General features: G+C 41.2%; 2 protein-coding genes and 1 non-coding gene across 5 annotated transcripts; 1 reads left to right on the top strand and 2 right to left on the bottom strand.

The window, feature by feature from the left end:
- Window positions 1-4,342: 4,342 nt before the first annotated feature.
- On the bottom strand, window positions 4,343-4,414 carry trnap-ugg (transfer RNA proline (anticodon UGG)). Its single transcript has one exon. It is a non-coding gene; the product is annotated as a tRNA-Pro (tRNA).
- A 1,270-nt stretch (window positions 4,415-5,684) lies between these two features.
- septin2 (septin 2) lies at window positions 5,685-15,488 on the top strand. Of its 2 annotated transcripts, none has more exons than XM_070919133.1 (13): window positions 5,685-5,772; window positions 6,782-6,823; window positions 7,817-7,931; window positions 9,820-9,906; window positions 10,042-10,165; window positions 10,426-10,560; window positions 10,695-10,812; window positions 11,111-11,212; window positions 11,366-11,511; window positions 11,944-12,066; window positions 13,168-13,228; window positions 13,485-13,581; window positions 14,297-15,488. In XM_070919133.1, the coding sequence occupies exons 2-12, from the start codon at window positions 6,800-6,802 to the stop codon at window positions 13,569-13,571; spliced, it is 1,122 nt and encodes a 373-aa protein (XP_070775234.1). In that variant the 5' UTR covers window positions 5,685-5,772; window positions 6,782-6,799; the 3' UTR covers window positions 13,572-13,581; window positions 14,297-15,488. The 2 variants fall into 2 exon arrangements, with proteins under 2 accessions (XP_070775234.1, XP_070775235.1); XM_070919134.1 differs by having other exon boundaries at window positions 5,693-5,772; window positions 11,944-12,027.
- A 757-nt stretch (window positions 15,489-16,245) lies between these two features.
- Window positions 16,246-21,960, bottom strand: stk25b (serine/threonine kinase 25b). 2 transcript variants are annotated; one of them, XM_070919125.1, is made up of 11 exons: window positions 21,617-21,960; window positions 20,617-20,847; window positions 20,392-20,448; window positions 20,142-20,250; window positions 19,236-19,393; window positions 18,853-19,038; window positions 18,332-18,477; window positions 17,882-17,987; window positions 17,734-17,805; window positions 16,661-16,797; window positions 16,246-16,467 (listed from the first exon to the last, which is right to left on the bottom strand). In XM_070919125.1, the coding sequence occupies exons 1-11, from the start codon at window positions 21,644-21,646 to the stop codon at window positions 16,446-16,448; spliced, it is 1,254 nt and encodes a 417-aa protein (XP_070775226.1). In that variant the 5' UTR covers window positions 21,647-21,960; the 3' UTR covers window positions 16,246-16,445. The 2 variants fall into 2 exon arrangements, with proteins under 2 accessions (XP_070775226.1, XP_070775225.1); XM_070919124.1 differs by having other exon boundaries at window positions 16,246-16,556.
- Window positions 21,961-22,481: the final 521 nt, after the last annotated feature.

Consider the following 22,481-nt stretch of genomic DNA (forward strand, 5'->3'; position numbering starts at 1 on the left):
TTGGCAGCAGGGGTCAGACAGTTGATCTGTCTCCTCATAGCTGTGCTGTTATCTACTGTGCTGTAGGTTCAGGCCTCGCACACAGGAGGCAGCCACCGCCACACAGAGGCAATGATTACTTCCACAGAGGAACCGTGTTTTAGAGAGTTTTCGACAGTGAGGGGAAAACATTGTCTGGGAACAACAACATGAGGGGTGGGGGGACCTGAAGGGCAGTATGGAGAAATATGTTTCTTGCAACCTGTTACTATCATGTGCCAAGACGTATTTTTATTCTGCTCAGAGCTTTCAGCTGTTTCAGTCGGGAAAAACACAGAGAGTATGTGTTTTTGTGTACTAGTCAGTGTTTGGTGTGACTTCTAAGAAAGGGCAGCATTTCAACTCTGGAGAGATGAGGGAGGGGAGGGTGGGGGAAATGGGTAATAAGAAAAACTGCCAGCAGCACAAAATGGCTGTCGTAATCCGGTTATCCCCTGGGCTCTGAAGATACTGGGCCTCTCCTTAGGAGTCTATCTTTTCTTCTTATGTCAAAACTGTCCTCCATGCACTCAGGTGGATTAAGGAGTCACACTGTAGAAAGAAATTGACAGGTACAGAAAGACCTGGGGGTGAAAAGGAAATGAAAGACGACACGGAGAGGCAGGCCGGGTGCTTGGGCCTGGGGAGCGTGCCAACGTCTGACAAGAAAAGAATCTATCAAGGCGACTCCATGCTGGATGTCTGCTACTAATTTACTGTATTGATTAACTGAATAATTGTTGGCAGGAGCTGATTACGTATCTTGTGACTTTTCTTTCTCCGAATGGCTGAAGTGTTTGACAACTGCATTGTTCACTGATGCTTCTGTATTTTCTGACTGATTGAGGTTATATTTTGTTTAATGGCAGCTCCTCAGGAGTGTCCGATATTAAGACTCCCTTAGCAGATTACATTCTGGATAGATGATGTATGCATATCATCCTCCATTGTTTAAAAGGACCAACATAAAGGCTCCACTTCACTTTGTGGGCGTAGAAGGAGAGGATGGCCTCCAGCTGAAATGATTAGTCCATCAAGAGAAAATTGTTTAATTGTAATTTTTTTAGGCACAAATGCCAAACATTACCTGGTTCCAGCTTCTCAGGTGTAAGGATTTGCAGCTTTTCTTTTTCTGTTTACGTGATAGTAAACTTGATATCTTTGGGATTTGAATAGGTAGTTAAACAAAACAAGCAATATGAAGACCTTGGGTAGGAAAATGTGATGGACATTTTTCTCCATTTCATGACATTTTATATACCAAATAATTAATTGATTAATTGAAAGAAATTGTAAACATTATAATTTTCCTTACATGTCTTTAAAAAAGTTACATTTTGATGGTGTACACTCGTGGCCAGAGCCGTCACTCGTCTTTATGATATCCACAGTCACACGGAGAGCAGATTCTCCCAGCTGACAGATAAGAAGTCTGAAGAGACAGACTTGATGAGATGAAGGCCGAGGTCTCTTGTGAGGAAGTGTGGCCCACTGCTCAGGTCTAAGTCCGGCTCAGATCAGGTTGTTGTGCTTTGCTGCACGTCACGGTGAACCTCTGCATGATTTCAAAATGTTGTCAGTATGAACACACACTGGGATTCTACTATTCTATACTAAAGAACTGGAGAATGGGTTTCCATCTGATTATGTGGAAAGTTCAGACGCACTCATACTTCAAATTTTGTCATTTCAGCTCCAAATAAATACACAGAAATCCAAAAACCCACATTCAAGTCTAACAAGAGTTTCTGACACTTCTGAGCAGTCCATTAGGAAACATTTGAGGGGGGAAAATCCACAAGATTTTCAGTGCTCTGGGGGGGATTTCACTAAATCTTGTGCTTATTCTCATGATGCTTAGGAAAAGTAAAGCGGTTTTAATAGCTTTCCCCCTGACACATTGATGGTGGAATATGCTTCGGCTCTGTGGCAGATAGCTTCAATCCCCAGAGGTTGAGAGAGAGAGGGAGAGATCTGCTCGTCTCTGCCTGCCAGGACACTTTCATAAGGCCCCATCTAAACTAAATTAATACACTTCCTCCAACATCTGAGGATAAACCTGAGGGCCACATTACTGTGGCAGCCCCTATCAGCCAGCTTGTAATACAACCGAGTCAGCAGTCAATGAGATACATTTGCAACCAGGCATTTGTCAGCAACTCAGTGCCACGGAGGCAGGAGATTTAAAAATGTCCTGCAGTAAATTAAGTGCCGCTTGTAAAGTGAAAGGTGCCGGCTAAGCAGGCGGCTGCTTACTTTAAATGACAGACTGGTTAAAGGGGTGATGATGGTGTGGTGATGGAAGGAGAAGGAAACTGAACCAGCGGCTATAAGTTGTTTTTTTATTCTGATTATGCATCTTACACATTGGAAACTATATTTTATCTCTGAATTCATGACTGGCGTTTGGTTTGAACACGATCATGTTTTTTCTACACATTTCAAGCATTCTACACGGTACTATGACAGACTATTAATCTGGCTTTTACTGACTGTGTAATACACCAAAATGATCTGACTCAGAATCTGTGATGTTCATGAGGGACACAAGTGAAGCTCAGAAGAGAAAGAGTCACTTTTAAGTAGAGAGTTGGATACATTTGATCTAGTTAAAGAGACGACCTGAGGTTCATAACCAGCCAATAATTAGGAAGCAGAGAAACTCAGCTCTTGGCCTGATCACTGAGTGAATCTTGATTCAGTGAGACGCGGAGAAAAATCTGATAGTACCTTCAAGTATAAAGAGGATAGGGAAGGGATAATTACAGTGAGGAATCGATTTGTTTGGTGTATATTCTCTGTTTGCTTTGCCTTTTAAACTACAGAACTATTTAATAAAAAGTTGTTGGATTGATAACCAATCATACCTGGCCTGCAGTTGATCGTCAATAAATGTTTCTTTTTTAGCCCAAATCCTCTGAAGTAAGTTTTATTTAAACAACCTGAAAACTCACATGTATTTTAATTTGTGCATTATAGTATATTATTACTGATCTATAATCTATCCATAAATGTTTTATTAACCATTAACAAAGTACTTAGTGATAACGCAAAAACCTTTGAGTATACCATTTCGTAAGATGGTACCCATAAATGTTTAAATACACTTCGGACTTCGTCTCTGCCAAAGTCCATGTGTTAATGTCAGCAATAGTAACTTAGTTTAACCGTGTTTCACTGACAATAATAATGTGACATTAACCCTTTTCTCGTCTTTATCTCTGTTTCTTTTCTTCTCCTACTCTCCTACTGTTGTGCAGAGCTGCATTAGCCCATAATGACAATGTAAATCTGACAGACATAAAATAAAATGAGAATATGTTGCTTATTCACATTATCTGTCTCTGTCTCCATATTAACAGGGTGAGTACAGGAAAGAGGCACTCAAAATATATAAAAACTCACACACTTCATAGTACGAAGCCACTCTACAAATGACAGAGCATGGCGCGACTAAGAAGCTTATGAAAATAATGGAAATAGTGTAGCTCCTGTGGCGATGATATGCTTGCTGTAACAGAAAGGGAAAGAGACTGGCATTTACCGAGATATCTCGCGGACTCGTGTTAAGCAGATCTGTGGCTGTCCTGAGCCAGACTGGAGGGAGGGGAGCAGAGATGCTGTCACAACAGCAAGCTCAGATAAGCCCCTACTGGGTGAAGACAGAAAGGCATTAAGTGAGCATATCTTTAAGTAGTCTGATGCTCCTGCTGCGCCACAGAAGTGCGACTGTGCACAAAATAAGTATAGGCAGGTGATTTAGACCCAAGACATATGACTGTGTTCATTTGTAAGTTTTTAGCTCCTGGAAATCAGATGATAAGCTTCCCCTTACACATGTGAGTCTAGAGAGAGAGGAAATGAAAGAAGCCTCAGAACCTCTGTGCATGCACTGCTTTCCGTTCTCCACCCTGTATCTAAACTTGTAGCATCTTGTTTTCAGGTAAACCATAGACTGTTTAAACAGACACAATATCTCTGATGTATGAAAATGTGGGCAACCACACTAGAGCTCAAATTTGAGTTTCAGAGACTAAATCAGTAATCAGTTTTGTGAAGATGAAAAGGCAGAAAATAACACACATAGCTACTATATAAATATATAATTACATATTAATAAAGAAACAATTAACAGAAACTCCTAATTGTAGTACTGCCAAAGTCCACAAGAGATCAGTATAACAATGCTTTATAGACCATGCCTAGTGCAGCGGTAACTTCTGTAAGTCAATTTTTTGCAACAAAACAAGGGTAAACATATGGCAAGTGTGTAAGACATAACTGTTTCTTGTAGTAGAAACAATGTGGTTTGTGACAAAAACATGGGCTCGTCCGGGATTTGAACCCGGGACCTCTCGCACCCAAAGCGAGAATCATACCCCTAGACCAACGAGCCACACACAAATTTGTCAGAGCACATATTATATAGTTATTATATATTTGTCAGCTATGTATATGTCAAATATGTCTAATGCTTTGAAATGATGTCATTAAAACTATACATGACTTCAAAACAAAGCCAGGAGGAACAGAGCTAACGCTAGTTAATCTTTATAGCGAGCTAGCTCGTAACCAGTGAGCCCTTACTAATAGTAGTAGAGAAGAGCTCTCTGGGTTGACACTGAAATATAGGCAAAAAAAATCAAAATGGTATTCTGCCATCATTCAGTTTATTATTTACACCTGTGTGTGTTTATCCTACTACGACAACTCAAAATGACTGTTGTTATCCTGCCAACCATGTACTGGACATGTACTGAAACTTAAACAATGAGGGTTGTTAGTATTTTCAATTACACAGCTGACTGGTTGTAGAGAGACTGCAGGTGGACATAAGTAAGCCATTTTGTCTGAAAAGGAACGTCAGGAATGTCCCAGACTGGATCAGTGAGACATTTAAAAGAAGACATTTTTAAGTGGTAATTCAGTTCTACAACATATCCAACAAATATATATATTTATATATATATTTGAAAATGTGATATTATCTGGCATATTGAGTCCAGTGCCTATAGAGCACTTACTAGGTTGTAGATCTGAGAATAAACTAATAGACCATGAAAATACCTAAAAAGATATGGTATTATAATCACTATAAAATCACAATAGAATATATTGAATGCACTAAAAGTTGCAAAATGATTGCAGTTGCCAAAATAACCACAATGTTCATTTTGTAGCTGCTCTGGAGCATTTGATTGTGTCACACAATCTTCTTTTTGTGAAAACCTTTACTTTTAATGGGATTTATACAATTCTGTTATTCATCTATTGTATTCAATATAGTACATTATTATAGGTATCATATTCTGTGCTAGTAGTGGAGTGAAAGGTGGTGATGATCCCAAAGGACACACAGATGGAGAGGGACCATAAGTGCTCCAGTTGGGCTGTATCATAGGCTGGATTATATACATACTTCAGTGTAGCCCAAATAATCTTGTTCATGCCATCAGATATGGGCCTTTGTTAATACCACCAGGCACAGCCACGCTCTTGTTGATCATATTTTATATTTGAATGAGCTTATAATAGCTGATATAGTACACACGGTGTGTAGGCAGACTGACTCTCAGTGTCACCAGTAGAAGTGTTCATGTGCAGTGTTGGCCCTGCTGCTCTCGCCCAGTGCATTGTGGTCTGTGTGCTAAAGGAAGCTGCTGCACCGGAATCTGAAGAATTTGAGGTGTCCGCCAAGTCTACTGTTCATCGTCGGCTAGCTTCTCTGTGCTTCTATCTGCAGTACTCTCGGCTGTACGGTAACACTACTTATTCCTCTAATTCATCACTAAATTGTCTCGTCTTTGTGTTAATCGCAGTTAAACCGACGACGCTAACATTAGCTATTTAAGTTCACATCCTGCAGGGGAAGCTACTCGGCTAGTTAGTAGTTAACGCTATGCTAAGCTTGTCTTGTGGCCAGTTTATTGAACGGCTAACGGGGGCTGTTAGCTTGGTAAATAGCTTTTGATTTGGGTTCGTTTTGCTCGTTTTTCAAGAATAAGAATTACCACAAAGTAGTTAGGGGTTTACATGGCAGATGTAACGTTAGCATCATCACATTTCACACCCACTGGGTTGTTACCGTTATAAAAAAGAGACGTTGCTAATTAACCAGCTAATTTCCATTACAATACCCTAGAAAATAAGCTAGTAGTGTTTGTTTTAGTTAATGTTACATATTTATATATGTCATTTAGGTGGGTGGGACTTCTGAAATTGACGCAAACTAGTTTCTAAACTAGCTTGGACACAATTTTATATTGGCCGGTTGAGTCAGAGACATAAAGTCGTTTTCATCCTGTCATCTGAGTGCTGCTGTGGGTGTGTTTCCGACAGTTTCACTTCATTTAGAGTGTGTGAATAAAACACCGACTTAACTACGACACAGCATCCCACAGCCAGATAGTAAAGATATGATACAGACTGTGGAGACGGTTGGATTAATAAGTATAAGCATAGATCTAAATCTAAATCTCTTATCCTCTGATCATGGCGCTGTAGTGGGACGCAGCTGTGATGCAGCTATCTTAGCAGGAAAAGGATTTTTTTGTGGTGAGACACAGCTCTCTCTCACAAACCTTTCTGAGCAAAAAAGCAGACTTCCTGTCTCTCACACAGTCAGGCCTGGGAGTTTGCGCCTATGTGAATTCATGTTGCCCCCATTTCAGTAAAGGTCCATAGAGGCCAGAATGGCAACAAAAGTCACAGTAAGAGTTGTTTTTGTAAGCCAGTATGTGATGCAGTTTGTCTTTTCTTTCAGGTTTAACAAGGAGAAAAAATGTCTCAGGCTGACAAAATGAAGGTGAGTCTCGGAAACCAGAAATGACATCTGCACAGTATGCAGTAACACCAGATTCCCACTTCTGCTTCAGTGGCTGTCTAATGGCTAAGCAGTAATAGTGATGAGAAAGTAAGCTGTGTGTGTAACATGCCTTTATTCTCTGAGTTAAAGCTTCATTTTAGGTGATTTGGTTTAGTTATAAATATAAATAAAAAGTCTTCTGCCGTCTTTTAATCCAGTCCAGAGCTTTTCTTAACAGAGCATTCCCACTCACTTCATTGGGACATTTTGTACTTCCCTGCTTTTCTCACATTATCTTCTGTGTTGCATTGTTGTTGAAAACACAAATGTTACTCGTTGAATGCCGGGTCACTGGGGCCTGTGCTCAGCGTGCTGCTCACCATCCTGCTCACCATCCTCATGACTCACTGCTGTGGCTTCATGCGGGTTGAAAGGCCCAGAGACAGAGCAAGAGCGCCCTGCTTATCAGGCTTATCGGTCATGGCCTTTGCTGGAGGGACGGGGAAGGGAGGGTTTATAAATCTTACAACACTGTGTGGCCAAAATGAGCAAACTAAATAAGGAACATGTACCTTTTTTGTATTTGATTTGAAATGGCCACTGTCTAGCATTGCTGTAGGGGACAGTTAAATGCTGTCATTGGTCTGACTAGCTCTGTGAAGGAGAGGGCCATAAACACTGGAATGATGGGTGGAAGGTCTTTTGCAAACAGACTGCAGAGAAGTCACTGTTGCCCTCCTAAATAACCTGGCTGTTTGTGAGCAGATGTCTCCTCAGTGGTTTCTGCTCCAGCACGAATACTTGGCTGTCATGTTATTGCTATAATGATAGACAAACAATGCTTAACTCAAACTTGATTTAGATTTGTGACAGAAATTAGTTTTAGCTGAAGTAATAAGCTACGCTATTTCATCTTAAGTTTTAAGTTTCACCAAACATGTTTTTCTTAAATTATGACCCTCCTGACTTTGTACTTTCCTTTTTTTTCTACAGCAGGGGCAGTTCACCAACCCTGAGACCCCAGGGTACGTTGGATTTGCCAACCTGCCTAATCAGGTTCATCGCAAGTCAGTAAAAAAAGGATTTGAGTTTACATTGATGGTGGTAGGTGAGTGTATCATTTCTTTTCTCAGGCCTTTTTTATTGTTTTGTCCTTTTCTTCTTTTATTTAGTTTGGCAAATGAGTGTATCTCAGTGATAACTACATTCATGTTAGACAGCTAGAGTAAACATGGACATTTTAGGAATGTGTTATGTGTTTTTTGGCTCACGTTTGTATTTGTGATGAATTTATGGTGGGATTTTGGCCATTAGCCTGCACAATATACAATTGCTGTCGTATGCTGGTCTTTCTACTTTTACGTTTTACAACTCTTTCACCTCTGTAGCTCCTCTTGTTTGTGTGCTGGGAGTAAGCAAGTTGTTTTGTCTTTGACCTCGTCCTCAGTAATGCATAGGTGTATTTTAGTGTGCATGAAGGCTTTTGATCAGTAGAAAATGGCAAATGTCACATCAGTGTAGTTGCTCAGCTGGCGTCAGCAGCAGCGTGAACGCTTAATGTGAACACTGTGACTGTGTGAACCTCCCTGCTTGTTGGTAAGGGGGGAGGGTAGAAGCTCCCCTGAACACTGCTCATCCTTTTGCTTTAAAATAAACCAGAGAGGAATGTAGCCAGTGGGCCTCGAGGGACTGATTCACACAGAGGACAAGGCCTGCTGGTCCCTCTACTGCAAGAATACTCATTGAGTGCTTATTTAACCTTCTGTGTGACCTGGCTTCTTAAATACATTAGTGTTTTCCTGCACATTTAGATATCTGCAGTTCTCCTCCACAGATAGAAACAATTTACTCACTATGGAAATTCACAATTTCTCCTCGGTATGCATCACTTTGCATGCTGACCTTCATGCTAAAGCCCCCTTTCCACATAAACCTGAAACTGTATTGATTTGGATTTTCCATACAAGATGTTCTGGAAAAGTGCCAGTTTAGGATGTAGTAAAGACTCCTGTAAATCTTTTGCCACGGCTCCGGTGGGAGCCACAGTAACAGCATTCCTGGGTAAAGCACACAAGCTTTAGGTTGTTTATGTCTCAGCATCATTAACTGATTTAAGGAACATAGTTTCTTACATATATTTCTTACATTTTGTTCACTGCTGTTGCGAAAGTTAAAGGTAAACTGCTGCTGTAATAGAAAATATGCATACTGCTAGACTAAAACAATGCTGAATGGGTCTGCAAAAATCAGTTGAAAGATATTTTTAGTCTGGTACCAGGCTTAACCCTTGTCTTCTCTTGTCACTCAAACTGTTTGCCTTATCGGCATGTGGTCATAGTAGCCTTACACCTGCTGTTGGTTTATGGAAAATTGTTTAAATTGAGTCCTTTCACCAGGAGTGCAGGAATTTTTAAGATCATACTTGTTTTGCATACAGCCAGTTTACAAGGCAGCCAGTCAAGATTTAGTTTAGTTTAGTTAATTCATAATCATACGATATCAGCAGAGACATTCAAATAAGATCAGTCTCAAAGTCTTCAGTTTACAGTCTCTTGCAGTTTCTCATGTAAAGAGGGAGTCGAGCTAGAAGAGGATATCCAGGTTCTTAGTTCTTGCTGCTGATATTTGTCAGAGTGAAACTATCCAGTGTAGCACCTGAATGCTGCTGACTGACTCTGAACACTTGCACTCCTTCCTCGGGCACTCGGGTTGTTTAATCAGCCACCTGACATAGTTCTGGGAAAGATTTATGCTGAAGTCAGATTTAGTATCATGTATTTGCGTGTGGTGCGCGGACTACTGTGTGTCACAGGCAGATGTCTTGTTTCCTGCCGCACAGTGAGGATCTCCTTTTGTTCTGTTCATTGAGACTGAACTCTGTATTAGAAGAGGTTTGCACCAACCAGAACCTGACTGTGCTTTAGTCATAGTTATTCATCTTCTCATTCTGATGTTGACTGCATGATGATTGTTTCATTTTCCTCTGCTGTCAAAAGGTGAATCTGGACTTGGAAAATCCACCCTGATCAATAGCCTATTCCTCACTGACCTTTACCCTGAGAGAGTCATCCCCGGAGCAGCAGGTAACACACACATGCACACACTTGTGTGAAGTGAAATGTGTATTAAAAGCACATAATCAACAAATTCAGTAAAGCTGGACTGACTGTGTCCTTACATGTTGTCATGAATTCTTGCACTTTTCTTTCTTCTAACAGAAAAGATAGAAAGGACGGTTCAGATCGAGGCGTCGACAGTAGAAATTGAGGAGCGAGGAGTGAAGCTCCGTCTCACTGTGGTGGATACACCAGGATACGGAGACGCCATCAACAGCCAAGACTGGTATGAAATCTTTTTAGGGCGTATGCTGATGAGGAGATGAGGTATTTATAAGTGTAAATGACCCAGTGTCCATCCTGTGATCTTGAACAGTGATGAGCCACTAAACTTGGACAGTTAAAAAATAGATGTTTGTTCAAAGGACAGCATCTGGGCTTTTGATTTTAGTATTTAGTTGTGTGCTATCAGCATGGATGAGTTCTGGTACAGTATACTGTGATACATACTGAATGTTTAATATGACGTATATTTCTCTCATCCAGTTTCAGCACCATCATCAGCTACATTGATGACCAGTTTGAGCGCTACCTCCACGACGAAAGCGGTCTAAATCGTAGACACATTGTTGACAATAGAGTTCACTGCTGCTTCTACTTCATCTCCCCTCTGGGCCACGGGTGAGTCCTGCAATACACTTCTATTTTTCACATTTGTTATGCCCTCTTTTCACTCCTTGCTTTTCCTACTTACTTACTTGAATTTTTTTTGGCCTCTCTTTGACCCCGTGCCTGTCTGTTTCCTGTCCGACCAGCATGAAACCCCTGGATGTTCAGTTTATGAAGGCCATTCACAATAAGGTCAACGTGGTTCCCGTCATCGCCAAGGCAGACACGCTCACGCTCAGAGAGAGGGAGAGGCTCAAGCGCAGGGTGAGAACAACAGAGTCACCCATTGTTCACGATCTTTTCCAGTTCCTGAAATGAACAGTAGCTATCATGTGCTCATGGCCACTGTTGTAGCCATCCAGTGTGTGAAAATACAGTTTGTACCTAAAGTACGACATTGAAACAGGGCTTTAGATTAAATATGTAAAAGTGTCGAGGCAGACTGGTTTCGATTAACAGAAATGTTGTCTTTCTTAAGACAAAGTCCTGAGTAAAGAGGAAATAATAGGTTGTCCTCTACAGTATGTACATAACGGGTAATAAAAGGTGTCTTCTTGATAAGATTCTGGATGAGATCGATGAACATGGTATCAAGATTTACCACCTTCCCGATGCTGAGTCGGATGAGGATGAGGACTTCAAAGAGCAGACCAGGATCCTCAAGGTAAACTCTCCATTCCCTGCAAAGTGTTGCATCCCTGAATGAATATACATTAAAGTCATCCCATTACTGAAGGGATGTGTTTTAAGTGTCATAATTATTTATGTGTGTTTTTGAACTCTCACTACAGACACATGAACTATTCCTCTTTTCCAGGCTAGCATCCCATTTGCAGTGGTGGGGTCCAACCAGCAGATTGAGGCCAAAGGGAAGAAGGTGAGGGGCCGCCTGTACCCCTGGGGAGTGGTGGAGGTGGAGAATCCAGAACACAACGATTTCCTCAAGCTGCGGATCATGCTGATGTGAGTGATAGAGGAGGTAGAGGAGGCTAAAACCCACTGCTTTCCTTATTCTTTAAAATGTTAGCAAAAAGAGTAAGGGGACATTGAGAGTTAGTGACCTGCCATTCTATGTTTATACTGTTTGTTTGCCTACAAATGTGAGCTAGCTTGAAGAAACTGTGTTTGAAGGCATCCTGGCAAACTAACAATGACATCAAGTCTACCCCTGCCAATAGCTTTTTTTTGTTGGTGTAGCTAATTAGAAAAGGGATGTAGCCAAGGCAGGAAAGGAGAAAAACATTAGCTGTGTCCCAAATTGATACTAGCTACTAAGCAGTTCTTGTGCACTCCTTAACGAGACAGCCTCTGTCCATGAGAGGGACAGTGGAGCCAACATCTGTAGTTTTCAAAATCTCTATTTATTGGTTGGTGACTTTTTCCACAACCCCACAGAACCCACATGCAGGACCTACAGGAAGTGACCCAGGACCTCCACTACGAGAACTTCCGCTCAGATCGCCTCAAACGGGGTGGCAGGTTGTCCTCCCATGGTTACATTCTGCCTCTGTCTCCTGCGTACGTACTTGTCTGTCAGCTTTGCTTTTCTGCACCTCCCCCACCTCAAACAGCAAACCTCTGATTAGACTTAATCATATATCATATATATATCATATATAATGAATACAGCAGTGTTAAATAAAAACACAACACAGAAACGCCATAGTCAGGCACATGCGGACAACAGATGTTAGTGATAAAACATCCAGAGCTGTGTCTACGGAAGCTGAGTTAGTAGATAGATCATGTACCTCCTGTTATTATTCTGTTGTTGAACTAGTATCATTCTGTAGTACAGTAGCTCTAACTCACCGTTTTGCATGTCGACTACATCAGTTAGGCCGTGGCAGCAAGGCAGAGCTGAACTCAGTGCTGTGGGCCGCAGTGGGTTGTGGTTTTACATGGTTAGTTGGTAGCTAAATGGCATATTTAGTTTGAGTATCTGTAGTGGTTGTAAACAGGATTAATGTGTGTCTCATTTAACATAGTGTGGATATATCATCATTTAACCCTCAATGTAGACCAAAGAGATTCTTTTAGACTTTCCTCTAAAGCCATCCCAGGATAAGGGAGTGGTTTTACTGCCTCCACATTGCCTCGCCATCTGTCCATCGATGGCTATCTGGTCTTGATTTGTCCAAATCCCATGAGTGGACTGTTGGAGGTACCGTTTTTTTGTCATTTGGGGGAGGTAACTCTGTTCCCCTGACTCTCGCACTTGCTGCTTCTCTCTTGAATCTTACTGCTTTCATCTCTCTGTAGTTATTTGTTGTAGATGCCCACCTTTTCTCTAGTGAGCTGTTCTGTCTAAACTCCACTAACCCACTGACCCCTTCTTCACCTTCTCAATGTGGCTTTTGTCATGTTTGCTTAATGCTACTTAAAATGGTACAGTGTGCACTCTCAGGCACGTACACATACAAACACTGACTCAGTGCTTTATAATGCTTTATAAATCATCACACAAAGTGATTTTACATGTATAACCTCTCTGACTGTGCATTTAACGATTTTTTTTTGTTAATTGGCATACATTCTGCAGAAATATTAGAGGTTGATTCTGTAGCGTGTAGCATCACAGTAACATCAAAAGTAACTATGGTTGTGTCACTGATGCAGAAAGGGGCCAGAGCCGGAGGAAATGGACAAGGATATGATCCTGCAGGAGAAGGAGGCTGAGGTGGGACATTTCAGACACTACTGTACTTTGGGCTCATTAAAAAGAAATTCTTTTTTTAATTAAATGATTCAGGTTCACAGTTGGTTTCTGTTCAAGTAGTCAATGTGGGACCAGTTTCTAATCAGTGGTTTATAAGTGGCAGACAAATTTTAAACTAAATTGACACCTATATGTTTCAAAGTCTCAGCTGTCTAAGTGAATGTGCCTTGTTCTTGTTGTCTCCTTGTCATACATGTTGATGTTCTGTGTTGTACAGTTGAGACGAATGCAGGAGATGATTGCCAAGATGCAGGCCCAGATGCAGAAGCAAGGAGATGGAGAGGGAGACGCCCCCCATGCGTGAAAAGCCTATGGTAAGACCAAGACCCATGGATACACTCGACACCCCACTGCATACACTACACTACACTATAGCTGCGTCTCATTAGTAGTTCCACATCCCCTCATTTACTTCCCCTCAGCCCTTGGTGTTGGGAGGCCACTTGGAGAGCACAGAGAAAGTGGGCGGAGGATTTAAATGGAGCGCACTTGCCCTTGTAGTCAGTAGTCACGATGGATCGTGGACTTCACAATAACTACCGAAGCCTTTCAATGAGGTGACGGCATTTCCTTCGTATGGTTGCGTTATGTCAGCATTTGGTAAGTAGGCATGCAATTTCAGAAATGTCTCTTGTGAGCTCAGAAAAGCAACATAAATTACATTACAATAGTGGAAATAACTAGTTATATTGGGTAAAACTACACAGCTCGTTGACATCATAGCGGAAATGATGAGAAACTGCAGTGCACAGCGGTTGATCTGCAGGCCAAGTTCACTTGAGTTTTCCAGGGAAATGGAATGACACTTCATTCACATCATGGCTGTGGGGATTCCCGAGTGCAAGTGCAGAGGGGAAGTCGACGAGGGCACGTTGAGCGACTAATGAAACGCTTCTTATGTTTCCTGAACAGGACACAACTTTGTAACTTAAATACCTAAATGAGACTCGGTTATCTATAGATGTTGGTCCTCTGTGATTTAAGTTGCAAATGCTAATGTGAAACTTTTTCTTTCCTTTTCCACTGTAGGTGTTTGAGCCACTGCTCGAGTTTGACTAGAGAGAGACGGATGATAGCAGAAAAGGTGTAAAGGTGTCTGGTTATTGACTCGTACTGCTTGCCACTATTTTTATTCCAATCCTACATGGGATCTGGACTCTTTTTTTTATTTTATACATACAGTAAAGTATATCCAAACCGTGTTATGTTTATATATTTACGGTTCTATTTTTTCATTTGTTTCATTTTATTAAGCTTTTGCCAGTTACTCAAATGAAGTCACGTGACCCACCTGTTGAAATGGTGGCATATATCTTTAATACACACCTATTGGAGATGTTCTGTTACTTTTCCATTTTTTGTTTCCATACTTTTTTTTGCTATTTAGAAAACCAAAGTATTGCTGCTTGCATTCAGTGCTTTTTAGTCCTAAAACATCTCTAAAAGCACGTGCTAGCCTTCTTTGGGAGTCAACTAGTAGCAGAAATAGCTTTTTATGCCATTGTCTCAATATTCTTTTGTCAAGACAGAAAACATGATTTCATATTCCCTCTGGTTATGAAGTGACCACACATGCTTCCCGTTGAATGGGGTCCACCCTGCTCAGTGTTAATCATGTTATCCTCCCTGTCTGCATGAAACTCGACTCTCTCTGGTAAAAATTCAGGTGAATCTTGTGTTGGGATCAGCTTCTCCCTTTTTCCTGTCCAAATCTTATCCATTAGTGCAGTTCTCAGATCAGTGTCTTTTAAGTACGACGGCATTCAAGTGTTGTTGAGCTCCTTTTTGAGTTTGATATGAATTAAATAAACTGTGACCCTTGACCTCTGACAGTCTTCCTGTAGACCTGACAAATGAAGGACGGACAAATGAGGTGCGACGCCTCTGTTTGGTGCTTTTTAACTCGACGTAATTACTCCATGTCTCCTCTACTCTTTAAAGTGAAGTCATGTGCCAGGGAGCGTTAACTGTTTTTGTGTTTGCATTGATGCAGTGAGATTTAAGAGGTATAAACTTTTACCTGTCCCAACTGCTGAGTACTTTGTGGTTTCCATGACCACAGAGAGTAAAGGTGACCCGATGAGGTCAGTGTAGCCAACGTTTCCCTCACCAGCCAAGATGTGAGTTCTTGACATTCCTCTTTGTGCTGTTTTTATCCAATATTAAAGTACCAAATATTGTTTTTGATGCATATATTGTAATAAAGTTTTATTAAACTTTATTCATCTCTTGTGTGATTTGAGCTTTTTAGTTATCAAGGTTCCTCACTATCCTACAATCACCTTTTCTGTAGTTACACCGTGCTCTTGATCAAATGGTCGTATCAGAAGAAGGAAAACACACACACACACCAGCTGATGCTTCCTGTTTCCTTTGTGTGTGTGTGTGTCTTTAATTTCAGTGAGATTAATTGCCTCTGACAGACAAAACCACTACGAACCTGCCCTGACTTAACAGGGCATCAGTAATTACAGTACAGCGTGCTGGAGAGGTTAATTACCCAAAACCCCAAGCTTACATTCTCTCTTTAGAAAGAAGAGAAAATGAAAACAGTGATACATGATAGTTTAACAATCAGCAAAGGAAATAAACAATTAGACATGAATGTAAATGTAAAATTATACATTATTTCTAGTGATATGGATGAATGCTCCACCACTGACCAGCACATAATATGCAGCACCAGACTGAGGTAACAGATAGAATGTGAGCATCAAGCAGACACAAAGCAAGATGCTGTTAAATCACACGAGCCAGCTGGTATTTGGATATGATACATAACATAATAACCCTGCTGTGGAAATGTAGAAACTGTAATCCATCCTTTCATATTGTGTTGTAGTTGCAGATAGTTCCTTTCTGCAACACATTTCTTTTATCCAAATGAGTATTCGTGCCAGCGATGCTACATTCCTGCTTGTGAGAATCTGAGTAACACCAAACACTGAAGACAATGGGACATTTTCCATAGACTTTATTATAGTTTTTTTTCTTCTCAGTCTAACAGGTATACACAACGCTCTAAATGTCATGGCTTTTTTGTCTTAAATACTCTCCGCTCTTAAAGAAAAACTGTAAAAATATTTAATTATAACTAATTAAAGGATCTCTTGGGGGACAGGGAAGGGTGCAAAGATACGAGGTGTGGGGGGTGGTGGGTGGGTGTCTTCTGTGGTCCTTATCTGAGGCATTGGGTGGGTCTGGGAGACAGAAAAGGGGGGCAGGGTTAAGTTACATCCAGCTGGGGTTTCACCGCGAAGACGGGGTGGTGTTACCATTTAAAGAAAACCTGAAAGAACGACATAAAATTGATTAATTCAAATAAACTAATGTCTTGTTTTGCTGCTTAATGAACAGCCCAGCTGACAGTTGTGGTAGTGGTTGGTACGTCACCTGCACACTCTCTCCATCATGTGTGTGACGAGGCGGTCGGAGATGCCCGGACAGGACTCCTCTGCCAGGTTGAAGGCGTTTTCCAGCTCCTCAATGGCTCCTACGCCCCCGCCACTCGCCCGTCGCTTCTCCTTCAGCTGGTGGTGGAGAAAGATGGAATAGAGAGAATTTTGTATGTCGTGCAATGGGAAGCTTCAACCAAACAATATGACTGCTCAAGGCCTAATTTACAGTTTGTAAAATCATAATAAGCAGAGATTAGTCAGGTTTAGTTGGTTCTTGTATTTATCGACAAAGCAACCTGCTTTCCTGCTCTTTTCTGTTTTATTCTTACTAATATATACTACTTTAAAACAACTTCAGAGTATATAATACATGTATAAAACCTGTATAGACGTCATTATTCACTTTTATACCTTCTTACTGGGATAGTAGGTATAACGATGAAGCAAGAGGGGAATCAATATGGATTATAAAGACGTGGTTTCGAACAGTCTCGCATAAAGTGAACCAATTTCCTTACAGAAAAATTAGAGTTACTCTGTGACTAAATACAGGCCAAATTAGTGACAAACCCCATCAGTCAGACATGCACTGACCCTCTCAATAAATGTGATAAAATCAGTTTCCAAGACCACTTTCACATGTACAAAGATCATATCAGTTCTACAGTGTTATCTATGTAATTAATGCACCAGGAGGAAATCTTACGCCCATTTTGTGTTGATATCTTCAAGGTTTTTTTTTGGTGTTGTGTTTGTAGCTCTGGCTATTTTTTTTGGCCTGCTTTGCTTTGGTGATCCAGTTATTGTGAGCACCCTCAGGTCAGTGCTATGTGCACAAACTGTCACTTATGAGGACTTGCACAGGTGTTTAAAATAGTTATTTTTCTGGACAAGATCAGCTATTCTAGATTGAGGCCGGCTCTTGGTTTAACTTAAACTGTATTCGGGAAACTGTCCCCTCTTGTTCTTAGAGGTGCCAAATTTATAAAGCGTTTGTTAAATGGGCATTTTTGTTTGTGCTCAGAAATTCAAAGCTATATAGTCCCCATCACCAACAGTTCGGCCTACCTCTCTGAAGATCGGAGTTACCAAAGCCGACAAGCATTGTGACTTGGGTTGCCTTTTCACCGAATCTCCTGACTGGGAAGAGGAAAAAACAGTTAAGACAAAACATAAAGAAAAAAAGATTTGACTTTTGTGTCTGTGTGTGTCTTACCTCTGAATCTGTGTGTGTGTAGCCCTTCTGTAACTTGTTCATAGAGTTGGGTCTGACGGTGGGGAAAGTCCACATGGGACACTGATCCACGTCACCATCAGCATCCCTGGAGGAAATCAGAGGAGAGAAAGGGATACTTTAAAATGTGAGAGGGCACCATCATGACCCAACTTCCATATCCTGAATCAATTACCTACTTTTAGTACATAAATAGAAAATGTTTCGATTTAAAAATGTGTGGACATACATGTGTGTGTACATGTATACTATCTTCTTTTTTTTGACTGTTTCCTATTAGTAGGAAGAGGTGGAGGCATGCCCAAACGCTCAAACCTGATATTTGGCAATCCTGGAATTTGTCACAAGCTACTTAGTTCTTCTAATTTAACAACATAAGTGGCTGTGAAAGTGTGTATCTGAGGTGTTTGAATGTGTGTTCTTGAGACTCACATATCTGAGTCGTCAGAGCTGGATTCCTCCCCGTGCCCCTCCGACTTCCAGCGGCGGTAGCGGTCGATCAGCTCTGTCAGATAGGCCGTCTTCTTGGTGTAACGTGTGATGAACTTGTGCTTCAGGAGCTCTTTGGCTGTTGGCCTCTGTGTAGACATGTTAGAAAGACAGAAGCAGCAAAAAGGTTAAGATTCAGTGGCCTCTGAAGCTGGAAGAAGAACCACACAGCTGGGATCAGTTGTCTAGCTATAACATGGTAAAAACAGCTTTGATAATGGGTCCAGCATCACATTACTTGGAATTAACAAGAATGTGATTTGGATTGGTTTTAATATTTGATTTACAGCACAAATTGTAATTCCTAAGGACAAGGTATGCTAATCCAATCACAAAAGTATTTGGTAGAATAAATGACCAAAGTCTTTTCCAATTTTCTGATCTCATTTAGCCCAAACAAGCACGTCTGATCCCATTTTAATTCTGCTACAATGCTTGCAGATACATGCAGGTGTATTACTTACAAAACGAGGGTCTTTATTTAGACAAGCCTCCACAAACTCTTTGAAGGGCTTGCTGTAAGGTCCCTCGAGTGTGGGTGGGGTGTTTTTCGGGATGAGGAAGAGGACCCTCATGGGGTGTAGGTCAGAGTTGGGAGGTTCCCCTTTGGCCAACTCAATGGCAGTGATTCCCAGGGACCAAATATCAGCCTGAGGGAGGGAGAGAAATGTGTGTTAACTTCACATGCAGACTCTGGAAACTGTAAGGAAATAAAATATAGTTCCCTAACTTAAGTGATGTGGATCAAATAATTCTTCCCACGTTGAAAATTTCATGTAGCGTCTACTTATCAGTATCTCTTCACAGGCTCGTCAAAGAACCAAAGTGAAACATCTCATGGCCTCACCTTGAAGTCGTAGGCTGACTGTTTGATGACCTCTGGAGCCATCCAGAAAGGTGTGCCGACAAATGTGTTCCTCTTAATCTGGGTATCTGTCAGCTGTCCCGCCACCCCGAAATCTGCCAGCTTCACGTCGCCCTGCTCCGACAAGAGCACATTGGCAGCTGGGAGAAAGAGACAGAAAAAGAACGAGTAATACAAGTAATGCTTAAAAACAAGGCATCAATAAAGGAGTCACCCAGCGTGAATGATGGATAATAATGAGTAATGAAGTGTTGTAGCACATTATTTAGGCCAATCAAGTGTAATTTTTGAAATGCCAGAACAATAATTAATTGGGATATTGTCTATTACAGATGGATCTTCCCCAGTTTCATTGTGGTGAACACAAACCGCTTCAGATATCAGGAGATAAGTAACGGCACCTTCAGTTGGAATGGAAACAGACTACACGAACAGAACCTACGTAGATAATCGACACAATCCTCTCAATTATTTTCCATCTTTGTTGACTTGAACAGAAAAAAAACATTAGCTCTCCACACACAGATATAAATCTAACACCTACAGTATGTTGTGAGATTTCATGCTCACAGAGGGTGTTAATAAATGTATGCTTGGTAGCATATTTCAGCGTGTGGACTTATTCGGTCCAGCATCTGGTTAAGACTGGATGTACATGTTGTTACTCGCTACGCAGCTCCCTCATCACTGCTCAACATTCAGCGTATTGCTGATGGAGGTAATGGACAGTCTCTCGAGTCAATACACCATACTGCTGCAAATGAACTATGACTTATGAGTATGACATCTGGATTTGTAGCAGGACAACATTTAATTGATATCTACAGGATGTTAAATGAAAAAAGAGGGACTTTGTTTTCTTCAATGCATGAAGAGAGTGCTTATTACCTTTGATATCTCTGTGTATCTTCCTTTCAGAGTGCAGATACTCCAGCCCCTTCAGTATTTCCCTCAGTATAGTAGCAATGTACGTCTCTTCAAGAGGCCCTGGACGGAGCTAGGAAGGGGAACAAATAAATCATAAAAATGTGGAAGTTGGGAGAGAGAAGAACAGGTCAGGTTTTGCCTCCTCCTGCCACTTTGTAAGATTTGTATAAAACTTTGTAAGCTGTATAAAAAAAAAATTAAATCTCCTTACCAGATCCAGAGCAGATCCTCCACCTAAATACTCCATGATAATCCACAGCTTGGTCCCCTGAGAGGAAAAAAATACTTGAAGTTTACAAACATAAAGTTTAAAGTTTAAGATTTAAAAAGACTGCTTTCCCTCTGCACCGTGTGTCTGTGTCTCTGAGCATCTTTGTATTTATAACTGGAAATAATCACTGCATGTATGGCTTCATTATTTGTGTTATCCTCTCACCTTCAGGTATGATCCATAATACTTGGTAACAAAAGGGCTATCACACTGGCTCAGCACTGTGATCTCCTGCTGAATGTCTTCGATCTCATCCTCTGCCTCCTCCAGATCTATAATTTTAATCGCCACCACCTCCTTCGTGCGGTTGTTGATGCCTTTGTAGACCTCTCCGAAGGAACCCTTCCCGATCCGCTCCTGTTTGGTGAAGTACTCCTCTGGGTCCAACCGGGTGTTCTGATCCAGTGACAGCAAAGAAAGCATTTAGTGTATTGAGTGTATGTTGTGATCACTGTGCTTAGAGGCTTATATGTGTGTATATGAGTGTGTGTGTCCCTTGAACAGCACAGAACTTGTGAGCTTAGAGCAAACGACTTGTTTCACATGTGAATGCTCTTTTATAAAAGGTTAATTAGACGTGACAAAAAGAGTTACATCTATCTGTTGGCCTATATAATAATGTTCTCATGCACTGCTCAAATATAAAAAGATGATGGATGATTAACCTTTCTTATCTGTGTCAATATCCGTCTCTTCAGTCAGGGCCCATATAATTACCTAGACTCTAGACCTAACTTTCTGCCAGGATGTAATTCAAGAGGCATGACACTTGAAAGTTCAGTGGTTTTCTCTCTCCATAACAGCAGGAAATGAGTGATGATTTGACTGAGTAGGAGGCACATAAAGAAGCATTTTAGCATCTACAGCATGTGACAACTACAATTCTAAAACAACTGAGACTTTTAAAATATTGCTGTATAATTTGATGAGTTTCCAATTACATGTTTTACATGTCCAATTACATCTTGTTTGCTGATGCTGACAGTGGCAAGGAGATGAAAAATAAATGAATTGCTATATTTGTGTATATAGCAAGTTGTATCACTTGCATTGATGGCTTAGACCCCCACCCACCTATTCATGGGAGCCTGACAGTCATGGGGGTTCGCCTTGTCTTGGACAAGAAGAAGGGAGGTGACAGTTGGTGAAAAGAGGATTTCTGTACCTGGTTTTGCATGTCTCGAAGGTGTGCCATCCCCGCTGCAGGTTGGACGGGACAGGGACAGCCACAGCTCTCTCTTTCCGAAGTTATCAAATGGTCCTTTCGGGTTTTTTCCTCCCCTCTTAGCTGTCTAGGAAGCTAGCTCGGTCGCTAGCCAACTAGATAAACACCCAATCTGCTGGCTTTAACGGGGCTGTCACTCCGCGCTCTGTTTTCGGCCTCCAAGTCCAACGGAGGACTGAAGAGCCCGGCGAGACAACTAGCTATTGACCGAGAGGCTCCATTTATGTCGGCGGTGATGAACAAGAAGAACAAATGCTCCTTCCGTGTATTAATATTTAATTCATTTCAAAGAACGTCTAGCCTGTTGTTCATTTGAAGCTTGAGGAGGACAAAATAATGGCCCAGACGGACTGCGCATGCGCATTGGTTTTGAAGAAGTTGGAATTGTGGGAGTTGTATTTCTTACCTCTGTTAAGCTGCTCTGTTGAGGTACCGGAACACCTCTTCCACAGACATTCATGACCAACATATACGTTGTAAATATACATATACATTCAGCATCAATTAATTTATGTTAATGCACTCCCTAAGACATGGTGAATATTTTTGAACAAATGTGTGTTTAATTAGATTGAGCCATGATAACTGGCAAACCTGAGGCCAGGTTGTATTTCAGCAGACAGCTATTGGTTGGATTTTGTGCTCCGAAGCAACATATGTTTTGGCTGTGCCTGTATCTGAGTCTCATCCCATAACAGACTGCAAATGCCCTGCAATCAAGCTAAAATAACACTGATTTAAGCACAATGCACCGTGGATAATGCTAATTGCTGGCGGCCCATATACATTAGTTATTTATCAGAGC

Source organism: Enoplosus armatus, chromosome 14 (assembly GCF_043641665.1).
Source record: "Enoplosus armatus isolate fEnoArm2 chromosome 14, fEnoArm2.hap1, whole genome shotgun sequence".
In the NCBI taxonomy this organism is placed as follows: Eukaryota; Metazoa; Chordata; class Actinopteri; order Centrarchiformes; family Enoplosidae; genus Enoplosus; species Enoplosus armatus.

Excerpts from the sequence above, each read along its gene's own strand:
- stk25b (XM_070919124.1), bottom strand. The coding sequence starts at position 21,646 with ATGGCACACCTTCGAGACATGCAAAACCAG. Across the intron at positions 20,449-20,616 it reads ATTATGGATCATACCTGAAG|GGGACCAAGCTGTGGATTAT; the intron begins GTGAGAGGATAA and ends TTTTCCTCTCAG. Across the intron at positions 19,039-19,235 it reads AGTCAGCCTACGACTTCAAG|GCTGATATTTGGTCCCTGGG; the intron begins GTGAGGCCATGA and ends TCCCTCCCTCAG.
- septin2 (XM_070919133.1), top strand. The coding sequence starts at position 6,800 with ATGTCTCAGGCTGACAAAATGAAG. Across the intron at positions 6,824-7,816 it reads CTCAGGCTGACAAAATGAAG|CAGGGGCAGTTCACCAACCC; the intron begins GTGAGTCTCGGA and ends TTTTTTCTACAG. Across the intron at positions 10,561-10,694 it reads ATCTCCCCTCTGGGCCACGG|CATGAAACCCCTGGATGTTC; the intron begins GTGAGTCCTGCA and ends CTGTCCGACCAG.